Source organism: Bos indicus x Bos taurus, chromosome 11 (assembly GCF_003369695.1).
Source record: "Bos indicus x Bos taurus breed Angus x Brahman F1 hybrid chromosome 11, Bos_hybrid_MaternalHap_v2.0, whole genome shotgun sequence".
Taxonomy (NCBI): domain Eukaryota; kingdom Metazoa; phylum Chordata; class Mammalia; order Artiodactyla; family Bovidae; genus Bos; species Bos indicus x Bos taurus.
Window position 1 is genome coordinate 3,500,832 of NC_040086.1, and position 22,802 is coordinate 3,523,633.

Below are 22,802 nucleotides of genomic sequence, written 5' to 3' on the forward strand. Positions count from 1 at the left end.
GAATGGAGGGTCCCAAGCAAAATCCAACTCGGTGGGAACATCAAAAGGGTGTTGGTCATCTTCCGTTTTTGTCTGTGGCCACATAAGCTAAAAGCTATGTGAGTCCGAAAACTTGAACACATCCCACAGCCCTGGGTCAGGAAGATTCTCTGGAGAAGGGTAAGGCAACCCACTCCAGTATTCTTGCCTGGAGAATCCCATAGACAGAGGAGCCTGGTGGGCCATGGTCCATAGCACTGCAAAGAACTAGACATGACTGAAGTGACTTGGCATTCATGCTACGGTTGTGACTGCTAATTTAAAGTCTTTATCTGATTATTCCAATGCCTGAGTCATCTCAATTCTGTGGTCTGTCGATTGCCTTTTACCTTGAGAATTGATCATGTTTGTGTGCTTTTTTGTATGTTGCATTTTGGCTTGTATAATATTATACAATATTAATATTATATAATACTCCACAATATTATACAATATTAATATTATACTACACAATATTATACAATGTTACAATTATATTAAATATTGTGTTTTAGTTTAATATATCAATTATATTAAATATTGTGTTTTAAGACTCTAGGTCCTGTTTAAATGCTCTGGAAAGGTTGCCTTTTTTGGTTTCATTTTAACTTGATTAGATTAGGCTGGAAATACTGCCTCATTTTCTATGTGCAGCAGTTCCCCATATCTGTCCAAGTTTAAAAGCCTGTTCCACAACAGAGAGTCCTCCAGAGTGAGTATATAGTATGTGCGTGTTCTGTAATTCTTCAGTGACATAATTCTCATCAGAGAATAGCAAACTATCTTGTTCCTGTGATTATTAATGTTTTATTTATTTTTTTTTTAGCAACAGAAAATTCAAGGAACTCCAACAAAGAAAAACAAATCAAAAAAATTGGATCCACTCAGAGGCCAGAAGGTTATTGCAAGATGTGATGAAAATGGCTTTTATTTTCCAGGTAGGTAGATATTTTACTTTGTAAAATTCCTTTGTTAAGTAATACGATATCAGGGACCAGAAGTTCTCAAACTGTGCTTTCCCTATCACTTTGACACCTCATAAGCCGTACTAAGGTATTCCACTTCTAAAATGAAAGGATGATGAGGTTTCTACCCATATTTGTGGAGAAGTAATCGCCAGAAAAACTTACATTAATCTTTCATTTGTTTAGTAAACAAGTTTTTATTACATATTTACTATGTTCCATGTATGTAATATTCCTAAAGTGCTGGTCTAACACAGTAAGCAAACAGAAGAAAATTCTTGTCTTTATGGAGCTTACATGCTAGTGGGGGAGTCAGACAGCAGCTGAATAAGTAAAATATGTAGTGTGTCAGATCCAGGGCTATGAAGGAAAATGGAGCCACGAAGAGAATTGAGCACATCAAAGGTGAAGGTTGCAATTCTAAGTATGGTGGTCGATGAAGAGCTTATGGGTAAGGTGATATATTAATCAGGACTTTCAAAAGGAGCAAGAAGGGATTTCCTGGTAGTCCATCAGTTAAGACTCCAGGCTTCCACTGTAGGGGGCATAGATTTGAACCCTGGTCAGGAAGCTAAGTTCCCACATAGTGTGTGGCACAGCCAAAAAATTTAAAAAATAAAATTTAAAAATAAATTAATTAAAAGGGGCCATGAGATTATCTGGGGGGGAGAGTTCTAGCAAGGGAAGACCAGGGCTTCACTAGAAGCCCTGAGAATGGAATGCCTATGACATCCTCTTCCTTAGAGGGAGAGGCAAATGTGTCTGGGACATGATGAATCGCAGATGCACCATGAGACACTAACGTTGTCAGAGACGCAGTTGGAGATATGGATCTAGAGTCTGGAGAGGAAATCTGTCCAGAGACAGAAATTTTTGACACATCAGCACAAAAGTACTCACTGAAATCATGTAAAAGCCTATGGGGAAAGAGAGCTTAAAGAACCCAGAAGAAGAGATGTCAATCGAAAAGATTATACCTTGAAGTGTAGTCAATCCTACTCCCAGTCACCATTTTTAAAAAATTATTTATTACATTTAATTAAATCTGCTTTTTAAGTGGGAAAAATACTTAAATAGGAATTTGGGTTTCTAGCAGACATATGTGTAGAACTAACAACTAGGATATTGTATTTGAATTTTTTTACCCCTTCCAAAAAGGAAGGCCAGATAGAATTTTGAGGAGCACAGGCATGATCTTCATTGGTGACTCCTTTCTGATAATATTTGTTCAAAGCCTCATAAATGTTTCTAGAGAAAAACAACTAAGCAGAAGGCAGCTTCAGAGCAATTGGATCAAAGCGTCCTTTGCTTAAGGCCAGGTCTATGCAGGAGCAAAGCTGGCTCAGTTCTTGCTGCCACCCTTGGGAATCAGGGCAGGGATTTCCATTTGGCTACCTCTGTTCCAAAGGATTGATGCTTTCAAATTGTGGTGTTGGAGAAGACTCTTGAGAGTCCCTTGGACAGCAAGGAGATCAAACCAGTCAATCCTAAAGGAAATCAGTCCTTTATTCATAGAATATTCATTGGAAGAATTGATGCTGAAGCTCCAATACTTTGGCCAGCTGATGCAAAGAGCTGACTCATTGGAAAAGACCTTGATGCTGGGAAAGATTGAGGGCAGGAGGAAAGGGGGTGGCAGAGGACTAGATGGTTGGATAGTATCACTGACTCAATGAACATGAGTTTAAGCAAACTCCAGGAGGTAGTGAAGAACAGGGAAGCCTGGCATGCTGCAGTCCCTGGGGTCACAAATAGTCGGACACGACCAAGTGACTGAACAACAACCACCACCTCTGCTCCAGGGATCAGTGTGGATTAGCTAGTGGAGGTCAGACTGTGTTGTGCAGAACAGAAGTGACAAGCTGATAGCCTGGTTCATCCGGATGCTGAAAATCAGGAAGGCGGACACATTTCAGAACTTTATTTTAATCATTATTTGTAGGAACTGTGTCATCTTTCCTGTTGTTCAGTAAAAAGCAGCATTTTATCTCAGGAAATCCTCAATGATGAAAAGTCTGGGTTGCAAGATTTCTGCACTATGCCATCAGAACAAGTTACAACAGGAAAAAAAAAAAAAAAAGGCTGGGGGTGGGAAACAGAATACTTTCTCAGGTGTAATGATTTAGGACCAGAAAAATCCTAATTTTTTTTTTTTTTTGAAATCTGTTTCTTGCCTCTACCATCCAGCTGACAGGCATCACTGAAGTATTCTGAGCTTGTTTCCTTCTCTCTCCAAATGGGATTTAAACAATGAAAATCCCCATAAGATAGTGATGTCGATTAAATTTGATAATGTGCAGCATTTTGAAATTGGAAAGTGTTAATTACCTATGGAGTTTTTCTATTACCGCTTCTTGGGAGATATAAACAACTCACCTGGGGTCCTCACCTGGGGGTATAGAACACTGCTGGAAGTTTAAAAACTTTAACAGTAGTTTTAAAAGTTTAAGAGCAATTCAAAAAGGCAAAACCAGCACAGTGAGCTATAGAGGAAACCTCTGAGACTAAAGGAAGAAGAGACTATGATGACTAGATGTGTAGGCTGGAAGTCAGTGGAGGAGGGGCAAGTGGAAGGCACGTTTCCAGTTGAGCAGAACAGATGCCTCTTCCAGGAAACGGAATCCCAGCCCAGCTGTGAATATCAGAAGGTTCTTATAGCCAGAGGTAAAAAAATCTGCACTCCAGCCTAAGAAATTCCTGTTTGGAATGAAGATTGAAAACAACCCCTGCTTTCTTTTGCTAAATGAACTGACCCATGCTGTCTACTTAAACTGTTTCTTCATTCCTCTGACCTTTGGGCATGAGCAGTGTTTTCACTGAGGGTCTCAACTGGGGGGCACCCCCTTCTCCCCCGACCTGGGTATAGGAGAATCCCCCAGCAGAGGTAGGGAAGCTGACTCATACCCAGGAAGATGGGGATCCCAGAGCCTCCAGTAGGAGGAAGACAGAAAGCCATGGAGGTGGTTCCGGTCCAACCTCCAGAGCCAGAGCCCCAAATGGCCCTGGGAGATGCCTTCTCACCTCTCTGGGGCTGAGGGCAGAAGGAAACTGGAGCATAACGGCATCCCAGAATAGGAAGCCGATCTAGAATCAGGACCTGGAAATGGCAGCAACTCCTTAATGAGGTAGAGAAGGAGTTAGTGCAGAGGCTGAGCCATAACCAGACAGGCCAGCAGCTCTGGGTCCTCTGGCCTGATTAACAGCCAGCCAGGTGTCAACACCATGAGGCTGGCTCTACAGTTAATTGGGAAGAAACTGCACTGATTTCTGGAGGTGAACAAAAACCCATGAATGAAGAGATTGAAACAAAAAAGAGATGGTAGAAACATACCAAATGTCTAGGTCTAATGATCTAGATCAGGGGCAGGAAGCCTTTTTATGTAAAAAAAAAGCTAATGCATGGTGTAGACTCCATGGGCCATGCAGCTGCACAGCTGCTCAACTCAGGCAGACACCTGAAAAACTGCACCCCAGTTTTAAGACTGGATTCTACACAGTCCCAAAGGCTAAGAATTCGAGGAGGGTCACCCTGGCCATTGAGGTCATCTTGGCGCTTGGACCCTCAGCCCTGCTCTGTGGCACTGGCTGGCGCTTGTGGCGGGGCACGCATATGCTGGGCATAGAAGGATTCTTCTCACCTCACAGTGGCTCTTTGTTTTCATAGTAGGAATTCTTTATAAAAAGTAGTGTTTGTTTTCCTGATGAAAAGGGTAGAGTCAGTTTATGGTAAAAAAAATGTGTAAATAGTACTTCAAAAACCACCCAAACATCTTAGTCCAATAAGAAAATAGATAACATAAAGCTGGTTTTCTTGTGTGTGTGTATGGCGGGGGGAGGGCAGTTGTTTTGTTTTTAAGCTTTCCCTTTTTTTGGCCATTTAAAACAAGAAACATGGGGAACTTCCCTGGCGATCCAGTGGTTAAGACTCAGCGCCTCTACTGCAGGGGACAAGGGTTGGATGCCTGGTAGAGGAACTAAGATTCCATAAGCTTCACAGTGTGGCCAATATAAAATAAAAGGATTAGATCCTTTATAAATAAATAACTGAAACAAGATACGTGGACTCAAGATGAAAGCTAGCAGCTGTTTCTTTGCCACTTGGAAGGACCTAAGACCGGAAAAGGCAAGGGCAACCCACTCCAGTACTCTTGCCTGGAAAATCCCATGGACAGAGGAGCCTGGTAGGCTGCAGTCCATGAGGTCACTAAAAGTCTGACACGACTGAGCAACTTCACTTTCACTTTTATGCATTGGAGAAGGAAATGGCAACCCACTCCAGTGTTCTTGCCTGGAGAATCCCAGGGACGTCGGAGCCTGGTGGGCTGCAGTCTATGGGGTCGCACAGAGTCGGATACGACTGAAGCGACTTAGCAGCAGCAGCAGTACCTAAGACTTCACCAAGGCCAACGAGTAAGCTAGAGTGGGGAAGAAAGCCAAGGCACTCAGGCTGTTGGAGCCCAGCATGGGGGCGAGCACATTTCTGTCTCAGGATAAGGGGGTCCAAGTGAAGCTGTTACTGCTGGGGAAGTATCCCTGTCAAAAACCTCTCCCTAATATTAATAATCCCTTTGCAATGGGAAAATTAATTTCACCTAGGATAAATAACAAAATACATGAACCTTAACACTGATACATTCTTTTCCTGTTATAATAATCTCCCCATATAACTAAAAGACAAGAAAACTTACTTTTTTTTTTCTTCGTTTTTTGATTATACATTTTAGGGAAGCTGTGGGGTGTGTAATATCAGATGAGAAGCTGAGGATGGGAATTCATATTTCCTTTCACTTTCTCAATTTAACAATAATGATTTTCTGTCTCCAAGTATATTATAGAAGGAAATATGGCTGAAATAAATAAATAAGATGGTAGGAAGCCTCCAGGGAGAAGGTATTTCTAGGATCAGTGTTCCCATCAGGATGGCTTCTGGGAATACTGGTTGAACAAGCTCCCACGTGTGTTCTCTCAGCTTCCCAGCTCAGCTCCAGACCACAGCACGGCACTGCTGTCTGAGCTGGTTAACCCTAGCAGGCATCACACAGAACCCAGCATTATGCAGTGGAGAAATCAAGGGGCTCGCTGATTTCAGCAGGCAAAGTGTTATAATTTAGCAAACCCAAGAGATGGGGCAAGCCTAAGGGAACAGGCATTGTCTTTATATTTTATTTCAATAATTTGATTCCTTATAGGAGTTGTGAAGAGGTGTGTGAACCCCACCCATGCACTTGTGGGCTTCAGGTATGGAGACACCAAGGTTGTGCCCATCTCGTTCATCACGCCGGTGGGGGGCGCCATGCCCTGCCCACTGCTCCAGGTACCTGCTCCAGCTAGCTGTTCCTGGGCCCCTTTTCACCTTTCCTAGAGCTTTGGACAGCAGCAGCCCCTGTTCCTGTGACCTCTTGCTTACCAATTTCTTTGCTCTTGACCCTTATCTGCCAATGCCCTATTTAAATAGCTCAGACGTGCTTGCATGTCCCTTGAGGCCTTTGTTGCTTTACAGACAATAGATGGGTGGGGGAAGGGAGTTGCTGTAACTGCTAGAGCTTGGAAGCTTTCACTGCAGGAAATCATGCTAAAACATTGAATAAAAAGACCAGAGGTAGCACCTGCCTTGACACCATAAGTCAGTTGATGCCAGACCTTGATGCCATAACGCAGTTACCCCTAAATGTGCATCCCAGGGGTGAGTCGGGCTGATGTGTTCTCATCTACTTATAAATTCATCAGAGCCGTGCTGTGTCTGCCAATTCTCCTGTATTATCCTTATTCCAGCACCAAGGCCAGAGTAGAGAGAAGGCCTCTGCAGAGTTCCACTGCTGCTGTTTCTTAAATAATATGAGCCTGGAGGAAAAAAAGCACTGAGGGGCACTCAGAGGATTCATGTGGGTTGTCTGTTCCCGCATCTCCTGGGCAGACCCAAAGGCACATCAGGGCACTTTCCCCCGACCATGAATCCCCTCTATCTGACTGATGCCCAAAACTTTGTGTGTCCCTTCACCAGACTTTGTTTCTCCTGGAAGTTCTCTCTCTGTGACTTTTCCCCATGGATTTCAGGTGTGAGATTCAGAGCCACATTAAACAAACACACTCCTTTCCTCCGTTCAAACTCATTCTTGTGTCAAAGAGTCCTGGTTCCTTCAACCAGTCATTGTAAGAGTTGGTTTCCAGACCCCTCGCCACCTCGCTGGCTGTCCCTGAGACCCTTGGCAGGTGAAGCCCTGCTGAATGTGGCTTCCCCAAACTAATCATAAAATTCCAGCCAGGGCCCTATGAACCCAAAGAATGTTGGAACTATAACTCTTTCCAACTAAGAAAAAAAATGTGTTTGAATCCTAGCATCAGCTAGCATCTTGGAGAGTTTTCAAACAAGCTTATTTACTATTGTCTCTAAGATCCGTAAGCTGAATATTTGCTCTCAAAGATGTTCTCATCTACAGGTTGGAGATTATGTGTTTGCCAAAATTGTGATCCCCAAAGGATTTGACTTCTATGTCCCTGCCATTGTTATTGCACTTCCAAATCAAGATATGGCTGACGATAAATTCTACACAGTTTTAAAGTGTAACAACCGGAGAGTAAGTAGACTTTCATTAGAAAAGCACTTTTTCTTTAGGCAGAAAGTGGCTTCCTTGACCCCTGCCTTTCTCGGGTGCAGTGCCTGGCTCTCTCCTGCTCTGGCTGTATCTATTTCCCCTGCACATCCAGCTCCTGTGGTTAGAGTTCCGTCCACTGGGCGACTCGAAGTCCGCCCTTGCTAAGTCACAGTGCTCTCCTAACTCCCCCATCAGATGGTCTCTGGGGCTCTTGTTCCACAATGGGGGACTGGGGAGGCTTGCTCCAGTTCTGGCTTCGTCAAAAGCCTCCCCAGTTTCTCACAGCCCCACTCTGTCTCCCTACTGCTCCTCCCTATGTATTTTTCCTAAAAGTTTTAGAAAAAATATCAGGTTACAATGATGAGGTCACTTGCCTACCTGATGTGCCACCTGCCCCTGCTCCATCCCTGCACACACACACACACACACACACACACACTTCTCTTCCACCTCGAGGAAAAGCCCAGCCCAACCTCAGCCTGCCCGCCTGCCCTGTGAGTTTGACTCCCAGCCACATGGAAGGCTCACTGCTTCCTGAACACAGTGGAGTTTCTCAAGCCTCTAGGTTTTTAACCCTTCCTGGATCACCCTCTCCATCTTCTTCCATATAAACTCCTGTCCCCTGAAGACTCTGCCCTGTTTCTGCTGAGGCCCCCAGATCCCCTTGCACACCGTCCTGCCTTCCTCTCACACCAGATCCCTCTCCAATCTCCCAAATCCTTAAAGGCTGGGCCTGGGTCCTTCCATCTTTGCACCCCTGGTACTGCTGCGGATAATGAGCACTTTCTCACCATGGTTTTATAAAGCGCTTGCATAAGTGATGTTTCTAATGGAAATAATGTTGTTTTGATGGCCCACGTAATATGCCTGCAAAATGTATTGGCAAGCAAATACTGTCGTGCTGACTGTATTCAGCACTTTCTATGTGGCATGGGTACAAACCCAAGTGCTTCACACACAGTGAACAGTTGGATGCTGAGAACACTGTGAGGTACATACGCATATCCCCATTTGTATATAAGAAGCCAGAAGTGGAGAAGTGAAGTCATACCCAGGGTGGTGGTGTCACAGGCATTTGAACCCAGGAAGTCTGGTTTTATGGCCTGCTCTCTAAATATCTGTGCCCAACTGCCTAGTAAACAGAATTAAAATATCTTGTCAATTCCTGACTGTAACTGAGGTATGTCCATCAGGGAAGGGGTCATGGTGAGTGAATTTTAGGATGAAGGGATGAAATTTAGGATGGATGAGTGAAGGCCATCAGAGCCCGGGTCCCCTGGAGTGCTGTATCCAATCCGATAGATCAAGAGGGAGAAAGGCACCTTCTCATCAATCCAGGAAAACCCCTGAGGGATGATGGACTCTTCTGGGGCTGTTTGGATGATAGTGAAGAAGGCTGGAAGTGGGTGGGAAGCATCTCTGCCAGGTGGCCCTGCTCTGGGGACTTCCACCAGGCAAGAGAGGAGAAAGCAGATACAGGGTCATTGGAAGAGACGCCCCTGAATGGGTTCTAGGTGACCCAGGGTCCCTGAGGAAGAGCCTCGGAGCCCAGGAAGGACCTCAGAAATTATCCACAGGGCAGCAGGGCCATAGAGACTAGATAACATGGTATGGAAGATGGATGCCAAGGACGATTCTGATAGGAATTCTGGGAGACCCAGGGGACAATTCTGATAGGAATTCTGGGAGACCCAGGGGACAATTCTGATAGGAATTCTGGGAGACCCAGGGGCTGACAGTGGGACTTTGAGTATCAGGTGGTGGTGACAATTTATGAGTCCAGAAAGGAGATGGCCAAGGCTGAAGTTAAGACGGAAAGGAAGATAGTTCTATGAAATAGTGTGTGTTTGTGCATGCACACACGCATCTTAGCGGGGTGAACTTGACAAATGATCCAGAATGTGGAAAAATGACAGAAAGGATTCAATGATGACTTTTATTCAGCATAAAATTACCAAGTTAGACTCTGCATTCAAACCACTCTCTTAAGTGTCACCAGAATAGGAAAATGGCTGGTAGCTATTACAATGGGCTGTACTAGCAAAATAAAATCACATCTGAATTGTGGATATTTCTGATTTAAATTGAATGAACTCTTTTGGTATTATTACAGGAATTTTGCCCTCGGAGTGCACTCATTAAGATCAGCCAAAACAAATATACTCTCTCTTGCTCTCATATTAACTCACCCCCAATTCAGGAGGATTCAAAAGCGTAAGTGGACCCAACTTCTTACTTTCTGAATTTAATTTATGTCTTTGCACTTTTCATCTGCTTCTGAGTTGAGATCCATGATCTCTAAAGGCTTGAAGAGAAAAGCAAAAGTGAGGATTTCCTGCTAAAATGCAGGTCTAGGATGATGGTTCCTGCCACATCACACCTTTTATCTGCTGGCTGTTTGTCTATCTGATTCTAATCTCAAATTCAACATTATGTATTTTACTGACCTTTCAGAAAAGCATTCAATCCTGTCATAAATCTGAAGGAATTACTTTCCTTTCATTGGTAAGGATTCAAGGCCTTCCAAGATGCAATCTTCCTAGAAAGCTCAGGTTAGACTCAGTTGCACCTGGGACCAATCAGCCGCTGCCTCTCCCCATGGCTGGTGAGAGGAAGGTGCAGCTCCTGGCTTACCCGTGCCCTGGTGAGTGTGTGTGGGTGGTAGTTTCCTGGGGCAGCGGTGGAGTGAACACATTTTTATCTGAGGCAACAGGATCAATAAAAGCTGGAAAGGTGGATTAAAGCAAAATCAGTGAGAAAAAGCTGAGACCTGGAGAGTAGGCAAGAACCCGAGTCCCTGGGACCAACAAGGAACATCAGAGTTGGGGTCAGAGCCATGACCTTGGAGGTGACCTTGAGCACAGGTTGGGCCATCTTTGGGTGCCAACCTTCCATATCCCCGTGGCTTCACCTGTGCTTCATAGACAGAAACCACCAGACATTCTCTCACTGTGCTGCTTTCCCCACCTCTGGGCTTGTGGAAGCCTGGATCCCTCCCACTGACGTCAGAGTCCCTCCTTGTCCTACACTGATCTGCCCAGTATGTCTGTTGCAGGAAGAGGGACCTCTTCCAGAACCCAAGAGTGGGGTCTTGTCTAACACTTGGAAATGAATTGTCCAAGGAGACACATGTGCTGACAAAGCAAGAGACTTTATCAGGAAGGGGCATCTCTGTGGAGAGCAGCAGGGCAAGGGAACCCAGGAGGACTACTCTGCCATGTGGCTCCCAGTCTTGGTTTTATGGTGATGGGATTAGTTTCCGGGTTGTATCTGGCCAGTCATTCTGATTCAGGGTCCTTCCTGGTGGTGCACACGTCACTCAGCCAAGATGGATTCCAGCCAATAGGATTCTGGGAGATTGGTAGGATATGTGGACTGGAGTCTCCTCTCTCCTTTTGACCTTCCCTGAATTCTTCCAGTTGATGGTAAGCTTGTTAGTTCCACATTCCTTACCAGGACCTCCTGCTTGAGATAACTACTGTGGTGCCTAGCCAGGGCAGGCAGTTTCAGTCAGTAGTTCCCCTAATAGATCTGTACCCCGCTGGGGTCTTGCTCAGTCTGGGGTCCTTGCTCAGTCAACTACCCTGGACTCCCTTCACCACCCAGATCTGAAACCACACAACCCAGACTGGAACTTGAACCCACTGTCTTTTAACTGAGACCACACTCCTGGTCTCAGGACATAACAAAGCTCAGGTTCTTGATGTCTCATTGCAGAAAGAATTCAGTGAGAGACAGAGTCATAGGTAAGAAGTGGATTTATTTAAAGACAGACATATTCTATAAACAGCTTGCAAATATTTCTCAGCACTGCTGCACATGTGCTTCCGTAGGTCAGGAGGCTTCCTCCTGCTCTGCTGTCCAGCCATCTACCCTGAGGGCTGGGCAGAAGAATCTTCCTCACAGGCAAATCTGCTCTTGTCCCTCCCCCACTAAAGCTCCCTCCTCCCTGAAATGCCTCCTCTTAACCTAGCTTACCTTCTTGTTGACCTGAACCAAGCCTACCTACCTGGTCTTACTTTTCCCCTAGCTACTCCCCAACTATCCTCCCAAAAGCCCTCTGCACACTAACCATACTAAATTTATAAACTTGTAGTTTTTTCCCCATGCTGTGCTTTTTCAAAGCCCTGTGCCTCTGCATAGGCTAAGTATTCCCTCCCTGGAATGCTACTCTTGCCCTTGGCTGCCTGGGGAATTCCAATATCAAAGGCAAGCATCCCACCACTCCTGTGTGATGTTCTGGGACTCCAGTCCTCTATGGTGAGGTGATCCCACTGCCTCCTGTAAACATTTTCATTATGAGACTGTTGCCTTGTCTTGGGCCATGTACTTTAATGGTCATCACTCTTACTGGACATGAGTCTTTGAAAGCAGGGGCCAGGATCTACTTCTATATCCTGGGTGCCAGAGTCCAGCCTGCAAGATGTACCCAAGGACAATTCGAAGAATGAACAGATGAACAAATACTAGGGGATGCCCAGCAAGACTCTTTGAGGGCGTGTAGTTCCACAGAAAAGCTTTTATTAGGTATGATTGTTGAAAATAGATGTTACAATCCTTTTTCTAGATGAATATTTCATTTTTAAATAATAGCACTGTTTTTTGTTCATCTCAAAATCCTACTCAAACAATTTGATATCCAAATTACAGTACCTAATAAAGGAATATGGATACATGGGTCTAGGTATCGACCATCTTCATTAAACTCAAGATTATCGATCACTATTTTAGAATTAAAATTAAAGCCTTTCATTATTTTCTACCTTAGTACTGCCCCAGGCCTTATTTAAAACTCTCCACTGCTAGTGACCTACCCCAGCTTCTGGGTCTTTACACGGCAGAGACATTCATCGACCCTGTTGTCCCCCTTTGTAATTTCCACTGTTTTGTTGCTCTGGCTGCCTCTCTGCTAGCAAAAGACACATCTAATTCTCCTAAGCAGAGGTCGCATCCAGCCTGCTAAGTTCAGAGCCTAATCTGTCTCTGTTTCCATAATCAGAGCTGGCAGCTGTGAGCACACAGAATAAAGGCGTAGGTCTGATTTTGTGTCTACACGGGGATTTCCTTCTGGTAGGTCCTTCTCATTAGAAGCTCTTTCTTACCCGCTCTTTTTTTTTCCTAAGATATCTTTACTTTGTATCATGTTCATAAATTTGGAGCAGATGGTTCTTTAAAAAAAAAAAAAAAAAAAAAAAACTTTTTATTTTGTATTGGTTATAGCCAATTACAATGTTGTGATAGTTTCAGGTGAACAGCAAAGGGACTCAGCCGGACATACACATGTATCCATTTTCATCCCCAAACTCCCCTCCCGTCTAGGCTGCCGTATAACAGTGACCAGAGTTCTCTGTGCTATACAGTAGATGCTTGTTGGCTATCCATTTTAAGTACAGCAATGTGTACATGTCCATCCCAAACTCCCTAACTATCCCTTCTTTGAATCCTTCCCCTGCCCCCTGGCAACCATGATTTCATTCTCTTTCTCACTCACTTTCTAAATGTACCACCTCCCTTTGGTGGTTCTTTAGCATATCTTCACACCATTGCACTAAATGAGACCATTAAAAAAAAATTATGGTGCTTTCTTCGAAGGACTAATTAAAGAAATGAATTGTAGGTTACAACTCCAACAGGACATCACTTGACAAAATTTTGTTTTAAAATATCAAATCCCAATACAGTATACTAACGCATATATATGGAATTTAGAAAGATGGTAATGATAACCCTATATGTGAGGCAGCAAAAGAGACACAGATGTATAAAACAGTCTTTTGGACTCTGTGGGAGAGGGTGAGGGTGGAATGATTTGGGAAAATGGCATTGAAACATGTATATTATCATATGTGAAATGTATCTCCAGTCCAGGTTCGATGCATGATACAGGGTGCTCAGGGCTGGTGCACTGGGATTACCCAGAGGGATGGGATGGGGAGGGAGGTGGGTGGGGGGTTCAGGATGAGGAACACGTGTATACCCATGGCGGATTCATGTCAGTGTATGGCAAAATCACTACAATATTGTAAAGTAATTAGCCTCCAATTTAAATAAATTTATATTAAAAATAAATAATGAAATATAAAATTAAAAAATAAAATATCAAATCCACTATAACCAACCATTTAAGGTTGGTGAGACCAGGGGTACATGGTCCCAGACAGCTATGGACCAGAGTGCCAGATATCCAACTTCCCACCCTCTGCCCCTCCTTTTTTTTCTTCCTTCTTGGGGTCTTCAGTTGGGGCTGACAGAGTATTTTCAGAAAACCCCTCTTCTGGTTCCTCATGAGGGTGTAACATAGTGAAAGGCAGGAAGAACAGTATTTGGAAGGTGAAGAGTTCAACACTGATTGAATATGGCTGCAGCTGATACAAATTTTTCATTTTCAGTTCAAAATTTGACACTGAAATGATTCTTAAAGCCTCATAATAAGTTTGGTTTGCAAAATATGTTACCAAGTTCACTAAATTCCAAATAACTAGTCCTTAAAGGAGATAGTTTTAGTATCACCATGTTTGTGAAGCTGTTCCAATTTCCTCTTTCTGTTGCAACCCAATGACTGTGTTCTCTGATGGCGCTTCTGAAAGAGGTGTGTCTGGTGGAGGGAAATGACCGCTCTTGCCATGCCTTACCTTCAGGAAAGTCCCTGAGCTTTTTCTATATTTCACAGCATCAGAGATCTCTCTTCTTTGTGAGAATATCCCCTAACCTCTCTATGGCTTTCCCCATTTAGAGAACATACATGTAATTTTTTCTAACTCCCCAAAGCAAGTGGACCGGAAGGAATATTCCCCACTTTTTGGCATCCTCCCTTCTCACCAGCAGGAGATTCACGTCCTCGGTCTCCTTGACTACCTCCCCCAGGATCCTGTTCACATCAGAAGGCTGTGGCTTCTCGCTCCTGCCAGGAAAGTGTGCCTCGTGGGCTTAACGCTCGGATTTCCAGTTTCCTCCAGCAAAAGGATGTGCCCCTACTGGTGTTATTCAACCACCACAGCTGGGGACCACATGCTCCTCTGGGCAGGGCAGCTCTGGCAGCTGAATCCATGCTCCTGATGCCATGGACCTAGTTGGAAAACCCTCCCAACAGAGCTGGAATCCATCTTCCCTTCCTTTATTGAAAATTTTTAAAATTTATTTATTTATGAGTGCACTGGAACTTCATTGCTGTGCTCAGGTTTCTCTAGCTGTGGAGAGCAGGGACTGTCCTCTAGTTGCGGTGTGCAGTCTTACTGTGGTGGCTTCTCTTGTTGCCGAGCGCAGCTCTCGAGCTCAGGCTCTGTAGTTGTGGTGCACCAGCTTAGTTGCCCCACGTCATGTGGGATCTTCCCATGTCTGCTTCATTGGCAAGCAGATTCTTATCCACTGTGCCACCAGGGAAGTCCTTCCCTTTCTTCTTGACAGAGTACAACTTGGGCAGGTTGCCTTCAAGGCTCCTCTTTCACTGTAAAGGAAGTCTGATTTCTTGAAAAAATTTAGCACGTTCTAAATGTGATCTCAGGAAAGCCAGAGTGAACTAATTATTGTCTCTGTGCTGATGGAAAATCACTGGGGATCTGAAGTAGGGTGTTGGTCATGAGATCCTGGAGATAGGAGTGTTCTTTCCTTGATGCGTGATTATAACCATGTGGACTTCGTGGGATGCAGTTGGCGATAAGAGTTCTGGTAGGGGGACCCTCCTCCAAGGGTTCAGATGTGGTTTGTCTGGGTCTGTGGCCAGCTCTTAATTCCTATTACACAAAATACTAGCCTCTCGTTATCATTCTTTGAGCAGTTTAGTAATTTTCCATCAAGCTGTTTGAATTAAGACTGTGCCCCCACAGGCGATAATAAGTCCTATGTTGTTGAACACTCCTCCCTTTATCCATGTAGCCTGGCCTCACACTGCCTTCCTAACAGCAGGGACATAAGTCATTGATTAAAGCTTCGAGATTCAGCGCAGACTCTGACATTACCCAAGATGAATCACTTCCCACCATCTTGCCTGGTCACGACTGACTATTTTTCCCTTAAAAGGAGCTTGCCTCTGAAATCATTAAACCTCTGTATGTCATTAGCAGCCTCGGTCCATTCTGGTCAGATCAGGAGCCTCATTTCCAAGGCCTAAAAGATAAGCAGTTCAGCAGTAACCCTATGATTGAGTGCCCTGCCATATCCGGAGGGAAAAATGCCATTACCTGTCCTCAGAAGGTGTGTAGTTCTTGGGACCAGAACACAGAGTCATGGAGATCCATTAGCCCTGAGGGCCAGGGGGAGCCATTTGGATGGCAACTGCCTTTGCTTTTTTTTTCAAATGATTGATTTATTTCAGCTGTGCTGGGTCTTTGTTGTTGCAGGAGGACTTTCTCTGGTTTCAGTAAGGAGGGGCTACTCTCCAGCTGCTCTCAGGCTCCTCATTGCAGTGGCTCCTCTTATTACAGAGAACAGATTCTAGAGCACAGGCTCAGTAGTTGTGGTGTGCGGGCTTTGTTGCCCCGAGGCATGTGAAATCTTCCTGGACCAGAAATGGAACCCATGTCCTCCACGTTGGCAGGCAGACTCTCACCACCGGACCACCAGGAAGACCCAGCAACTGCCTTTTCTTATCAGTTTCTCCACTTTCTGCCACTTCTGTTGTCAAAACCCCGGGGCCTCTTGATCCTCATCAAACATCTCTTCAGTGCCCACCCCAGAGGTCCCCGTGTTCTTCATTTACCAAGATGGTCTTACCGACAGAGACACACTTAGAGCAGAACAGAACTGAAGCCTCAGGGAACCGGCAAGAATACGGTTAAGCTGATGATGCCTGGTTAAGGAAATGCATTGGGTTTTAAGCTAAGGAGAGCGTGGACAGGAGGCTCAGAACTCTTCCCTGAAGTCGAACCAGCTTCTTTGAAGAGCCAGTGAAGACACAGTGGCTGGCTCCCCAGACACCCCCTCTAGTGTTGGCCTGTTTATTGTATTACCGAGTTAACTCTATAGTGGAAGACAATAGGGCACTAAATTTAACTCAGTTTTGGCTTAAGCTTCCCTGGTGGCTCAGACAGTAAAGAATCTGCCTGCAATGCAGGAGATGTGGGTTCAATCCCTGAGTCAGGAAGATCCTCTGGAGAAAGAAATGGCACCCCACTTCAGTATTCTTGCCTGAAAAATCCCATGGACAGAGGAGCATAGCAGACTACAGTCCAAAAATGTCACAAAGAGTCGGACGCCACTGAGCGACTGAATACACACAGGGCAAAAGAGGACCACCTAGCAGGGTCCTTCTAGATGTGCAGGTGGAGAATGTGCCCTGACTGAAGTGAAGACACGGCCGCCCTTCCCCTCCCCGTGGAGCAAAGTGAGGGTGGGTGGGGGGAATGGATAAGAATTTTCACATCAGATTCATTTCCCACCTACTCTGCTGGCCATCCCATGAGTGGACGTTTCCTTGTGGAATATCTTGAACTTGGTCAACATCAGTCATTTTGGAGAGTATGATAAAGTGGCCCAGCATCTGCTTGGTTTATCTAAAGGCTTTTCCTTGATCAAAACCCCAATCCATTTTTATTCTAATCCTGACAACTTGTGTGTGTGTGTGTGTTAGTCACTCAGTCATGCCTGACTCTTTGCAACCCCATAGACTGTAGTCCACCAGGTTCCTCTGTCCATGGAATTCTCCAGGCAAGAATACTGGAGTGGGTAGTCATTCCCTTTTCCAGGGAAATTTTCTGACTGAGGGATCAAACCCAGGTCTCCCACATTGCAGTCAGATTGTTATATATATATATTTTAGTTTGTGTGAACTTTATTTATTTTTTAATTTAAATTTATTTATTTTAATTAGAGGCTAATTACTTTACAGTATTGTGTAGGTTTTGCCTTACATCAACATGAATCTGCCACGGGTGTACACATGTTCCTAACCCTGAACACCCCTCCAACCTCCCTCCCCAGATTGTTATATTGTTTTATTCCTATTCCAAAAGGAATGCATAGTCGATATAATTTAGGAATTAAAAACAAAAAGACTAAAAACCATCCTTAGTTCCTCATTTCAAGAGTACTCACCATGTAAAGATATCTGTTTGGGTCCCTGGGGATAAGTTCCACTTATTCCCAGAAATAAGTGGAATTTCTGGATTATGTAATTCTATTTTTAGTATTTTGAGGACCTGCCGCACTGTTTCCCACAGCAGCTGTACCATTTTACATTCCCATCACAAGCATTCCAATCTCTCCACATCCTTATCAGCACTTGTTACTTTTTGGTTTTGCTTTTTCTTTTTTTGGCAATAGCTATCCTAATGGGTATAAAGTGGGCAGGCCAATTTTTTAATCTCTCTTGGAAATTACCTCCTGAGTCTTTGAACCAGTTTTTGCAAAGTATCACATGTGGTTTAAGATTCAGACCACTGAAGAGGGATTTTCTACTTAAAAATAACTAAAAATCTTTTCTCACTCTACTGATTTTTTTCTTGACAATTTCCAAAAGGATCTAAAACAACCATGGTCAAAGTTATTCGGTGTGAAAGGTAGGTGATCAAGGTGGCAGATACTGATTATGAGAACAAAATAAGGTTGAATACCAGGCAGCTGGTGTCCTTACTTTGCCCTGAAGCCTCTGAAAAAGGCAAGTTCCTGAAATGGTGTGCCATGATGGCATGGCTGGGAAGGGATCATGGTGTTCCCAAGGTGCCTTTTTTGAAGGACTTCAAATAAGTCCTTCAATATAAATAAACTGCCCAATATATTTTATTTTTTTATACCCTTTGGCCAACATCTCCCTGTTTCTCCCACCAGCCCCCCTTCTTCCCCTCCCCCTGCCTCCAGACCCTGGCAACCACCATACTATTTTCCCTTTCTATGAGTTTGGCTCTTTTTAGATTCACACATGAGTGAGATCATACAGTATTTGTCTATCTCTGTCTGACATATTTCAATTAGCGTAATGCCCTCAAGATCCATCCATGTTGTCACAAATGGCAAATTTCCTTCTTTCTTATGGCTAATAATATTCCACATATGTCACGTTTTCTCTATCCATTCATCCACCAGGGGACACCTAGGTTGTTTCCATATCTTGGCAATTGTAAATAATGCTGCAGTGAACATGGGAATGCAGATATCTCTTCAAGATACTGATTTCATTTTCTTTGGCTATATGCCCAGAAGTAGAATTGCTGGATCAAAAATATTGTTCTACTTTTAATTTTTTGAGGAACGTCCATGCTGTTTTCTGTAGAGGCACTACCAGTTTACATTCCCACCAGCAGTAAAGGGGTTACTTTTTCTCCACATCCTCACCCACACTTTTTATTTCTTAACTTGGACATCTCTGTAGACACAGCAGCCATCAAAACCAGGATAACCCTCATCTCTCTCTCTTTCTATGTCTCTCTCTCTCTAGGGAAGATATGGACACAAAGAACTCTTCTCTCCTAGTATGGCCAATCAGAGAAGTTAACACAGGGGATTTACAAGCTACAAAACAGGAGAACCCTAGAAGGAAGAAAAAGAAAGCCAGCAAGAGGCTATCTCTCCAGGAGGTGGTCTCCTCAGACTCAGATGACTCTTCCTGTGGCAACAGGTCCCGAGACTCCCACCCTAAGAGACACCCTAAGCCCAAGCTGGGAGGGGGACATCATGTCTCCCAGGAACACCCTGAAGTCTCTCTCAAGGATAGCGCATGTGAGCTCACACCCCAGTTTCCGGGTGAGTGTAGGCCCCAGCACAGCAAAAACTCAAACACCCTTAAGTAATGCTGACATCACTTCCCCAGAGTATGTCCTCAGCCTGGGGTCTAGGAGTCAACCAGCCATGCCATCGCTGCCGCACCCACACCGGGAAAAGCCCTGCCCTGCCCTCATCAAGCGACCCACAGCCGAGGGCTGAGTGGCACCACTGAGAAACCTGAAAGCAGCCTAGCGCCATCCACGTTCACGAGCACCAGCGGCCCTTCAGGGCTGCCCTCAGCCGCCCAGCACTGCGGACCTAGCCCCTCTGCTGAGGTAAGGCCGCCCTCTACTGTATCCTCACCTTCCCTGGTTGTGACAAAGGTAGTCGTCCCTGCCGCCCTCTGCCTGGATCTAGTTGAGCCTATTGGTTCTGACTTTTCTGGGGCGTTCTTCATCCTATTATTTCCCCTGTCCTCACAAAACCGATAGAATACCATCTTCCAGTAGACACACACACCCAGGAGTTTAATCTGACCGATTACCTTCATAGGATTTTCAAGTTTTTTAAAATCTGTAGTTCTAATCTTGAAATTCTGTAGTTCTAATCCAAGCTTGCAATTTCATTTTACATTGATTATCTCATCATAATCAGATTTTATCCTTAAATATTAGGACTGAAATCAAGACCTAGTAACTTGTCTGAGAGCTGTAAAACTGAACATTACCTATTTTGTTGTCTGAAAATTTTTATTGAGCCCTCCCTAATTATTTTTGTCTGAAGTCTGTTGTAGGTACTTCTAATTGAGCGTGGAACCAGAATAAAGACTCTTACCTTGGAAACATTTCAAAACAATTGGGCTGTTTGTTACTATTTTCTTTGAACACATTTTGGCAAAGACATACAAAAATATTCACTTCTATTCAATAATTGTTTAGTAAAATTAGCTTCATTAGTTTTATTTTTTCCCCTCTCATTCTTAGTGTAGATGAAAGGCAGTTCTCCTTGTAGCTTCCTGGAGATGAGTGATGAGAAGGTTGGTTTATTTATTTTTTTATTTATTTACTTTTTGGCTACACTGGGTCTCCACTGAAGCGTGGGCTTCTCTAGTTACAATACACAGGCTGTCTAGTTGTGGCTTGAGAGCTTAGTTGCCCTGCAGCATTTGGGATCTTAGTTCCCCTGCTGCTGCTGCTGCTGCTGCTGCTGCTGCTAAGTCGCTTCAGTCGTGTCCAACTCTGCGACCCCATAGACGGCAGCCCACCAGGCTCCCTCGTCCCTGGGATTCTCCAGGCAAGAACACTGGAGTGGGTTGCCATTTCCTTCTCCAGTGCGTGAAAGTGAAAAGTGAAAGTGAAGTCGCTCAGTCGTGTCCGACTCTTAGCGACCCCATGGACTGCAGCCCACCAGGCTCCTCCGTCCATGGGATTTTCCAGGCAAGAGTACTGGAGTGGGGTGCCATTGCCTTCTCCGCTTCTCCAGGGATCAAACCTGCATCTCCTGCATTGGAAGGCAGTTTCTTAACCACTGGACCACCAGTGAAGTCTCAGCCTCATTAATTTTAAAAATAAAAGTCTCCCAAATTCTCCTCTCCTAGTCAGTAATAGCCCTGGGGCTATATAATAATAGGGTACAGATTATTAATAAGAAAAATATTGGATGCTTTTCTCCAGAAAAGATAGGGCAGTGTTGTGATACTCTAAAATTCATAATCTAATTAAAAGTGATGCTTACATTCCTAAAAGCTAGGAGGGGTCACCAAGAGTTATGATGAAGAATTTCAAGGAGGAATCCAGTTCCAAAAATATGAAAGAAAAGGGGATCAGGTTAAAATGCATCAGTAATACAAGGAGGAAGGAATTGAGGAGTGAGGAAATGATCTGGAACAAGGCTGGGGAGAGCATCCTATCACTGGGCATCCTGTCACCCAGAACCCCAGCAGGAAGATACTGGAGCAGTCATCCGGGTTTGGTCTGTACAGCTGAGGACTGAAGGGGTAGGAAAGAAACCATTCACTTGGTCATAGTGATTCTTTCATGCATGTGTGCATTCATGTAAGCCTGCATGTGTCCATTCAATTATTCAGTAAACAGTTGAGTGCTGACAGTGTGCCAGGCTGCAGAGAGACCATTATACTATTCTGCCTCTCTCCATTTCCATGGGGATGCAAAGATGAACTACAGGACAAATATTCATAATAGTATATTGATATTACATTATAGTGCATGATATGCTCAATGCCATTAAGTGATATGTTCAACGTGTTGTCCTTCAGTAATAATGCACAGTTCTTTGTGCTGGGAAGACTGCAATAATCGATGTATTTCCACTTCCAGCCAATGTGGAATAACAGAAATTAGATTTCTACCCATTAGATTTCAGTTGACCTGAAACAACTAAAGCACATGATAAAAATATATGTAACAGTTTCCAAAACATTGGACAGAAGCATTGATCTCTGGGAAACAGACAAAGTGAGCCCTGTGAGTCCCTGATAGACTGTCTAGAAACAGTTTCCAGGCTCCAGTAAAGGCAGGAGATGCATTACCAGCCATCCTTACATTTCATCTGTATGCATTGCCTCAGGTAACTTGTGTATTTGATTTTCACTGGATAAACCTGCACTTTTAGCATATGACAGAAGAAGTAATAAAAGAGATTAGATCCGTTAAAAAATAATAACTATACATACAGATTTTATAGCTACCCTTTATAATTAGCTTGGATTAAAAGCCAGGAGCAGAGGCATCAGGATGGAGTGATTGATAGCCACACAGCTATGTGGAATGAGTACAGGGTGATAAGCTCTTACCAGAAGAAGGGGAACAGATGGTTCAAGAAGAGACCAGATGACCCCTTGAGTGCTGTGAAAAAGGATCCATGCATCAAATGACAGAATCCCCAACATTACTTCTAAGTGCCTTTCAACTCGAGAGTCTGTGCAATAACTAAAGTCCATTACTAACTCAGAGCAGTTCAACATAGATGAAAAACCATCCTTATAAAAAGGGAGAGGGGTTGTAGCCAAGACAATTGGATGAGAAAATTAATTAGGAGAATAGAATTGAAAAAGAAAATTATATTTTCACATGAAAAGAGAATATACCTGAAAAACCTGAGAGAATAAGTGATAATATTGATACTAATTGAAACAAAAAACATTCAGTGAGGTGGCAGGATAGAAATTTAATATACAGAAATCATACAGTTTCTGTATGAAAATCAAACTGTATGAAAACCAATACAGTTTTCATACACACAAGTAATGATCAATTAGAAGATATATTGATAGAGAAAACCTCATTTACAACAGCAACTAAGAAAATTAAATATAGTCAATTCTCATAAATCTCATATTTTGAATGGCATTTAGGGTCTATAAAGTTAACTCTAAAACTAAATTTAGCATATACTGAATTATGGTTCTTAGGGGTAAGGTTCCTGTGAGCCTCTGGTCACATTGTTTCCACCAACTGATCAACATCTAACCTCCTTTTATGTGTTTTTCTGTTTAAAGACACTTTATTTAATATGTATTGTTGATTTGTTAACATAGAATTCATGGCTAACAGCACTAAAACTCCTGTCTGAA

The 22,802-nt window shown here is 43.8% G+C and overlaps 1 protein-coding gene across 5 annotated transcripts in view; it reads left to right on the top strand.

Annotated features, from left to right (window-relative positions):
• The window catches only part of VWA3B (von Willebrand factor A domain containing 3B), a 170,051-nt gene extending 149,976 nt beyond the window's left edge, over positions 1 to 20,075 (top strand). For 4 of the 5 annotated variants that reach the window (XM_027554634.1, XM_027554636.1, XM_027554638.1 and 1 more), the window contains 5 exons: positions 845 to 956; positions 6,173 to 6,297; positions 7,421 to 7,558; positions 9,690 to 9,790; positions 18,945 to 20,052. In XM_027554634.1, coding sequence (XP_027410435.1) covers positions 845 to 956; positions 6,173 to 6,297; positions 7,421 to 7,558; positions 9,690 to 9,790; positions 18,945 to 19,296 — 828 coding nt within the window. In that variant the 3' untranslated portion in view covers positions 19,297 to 20,052. Of the gene's footprint in view, positions 1 to 844; positions 957 to 6,172; positions 6,298 to 7,420; positions 7,559 to 9,689; positions 9,791 to 18,944 lie in introns of all 5 variants that reach the window. The other variant, XR_003513264.1, reaches the window with a different exon arrangement.
• Positions 20,076 to 22,802: the final 2,727 nt, after the last annotated feature.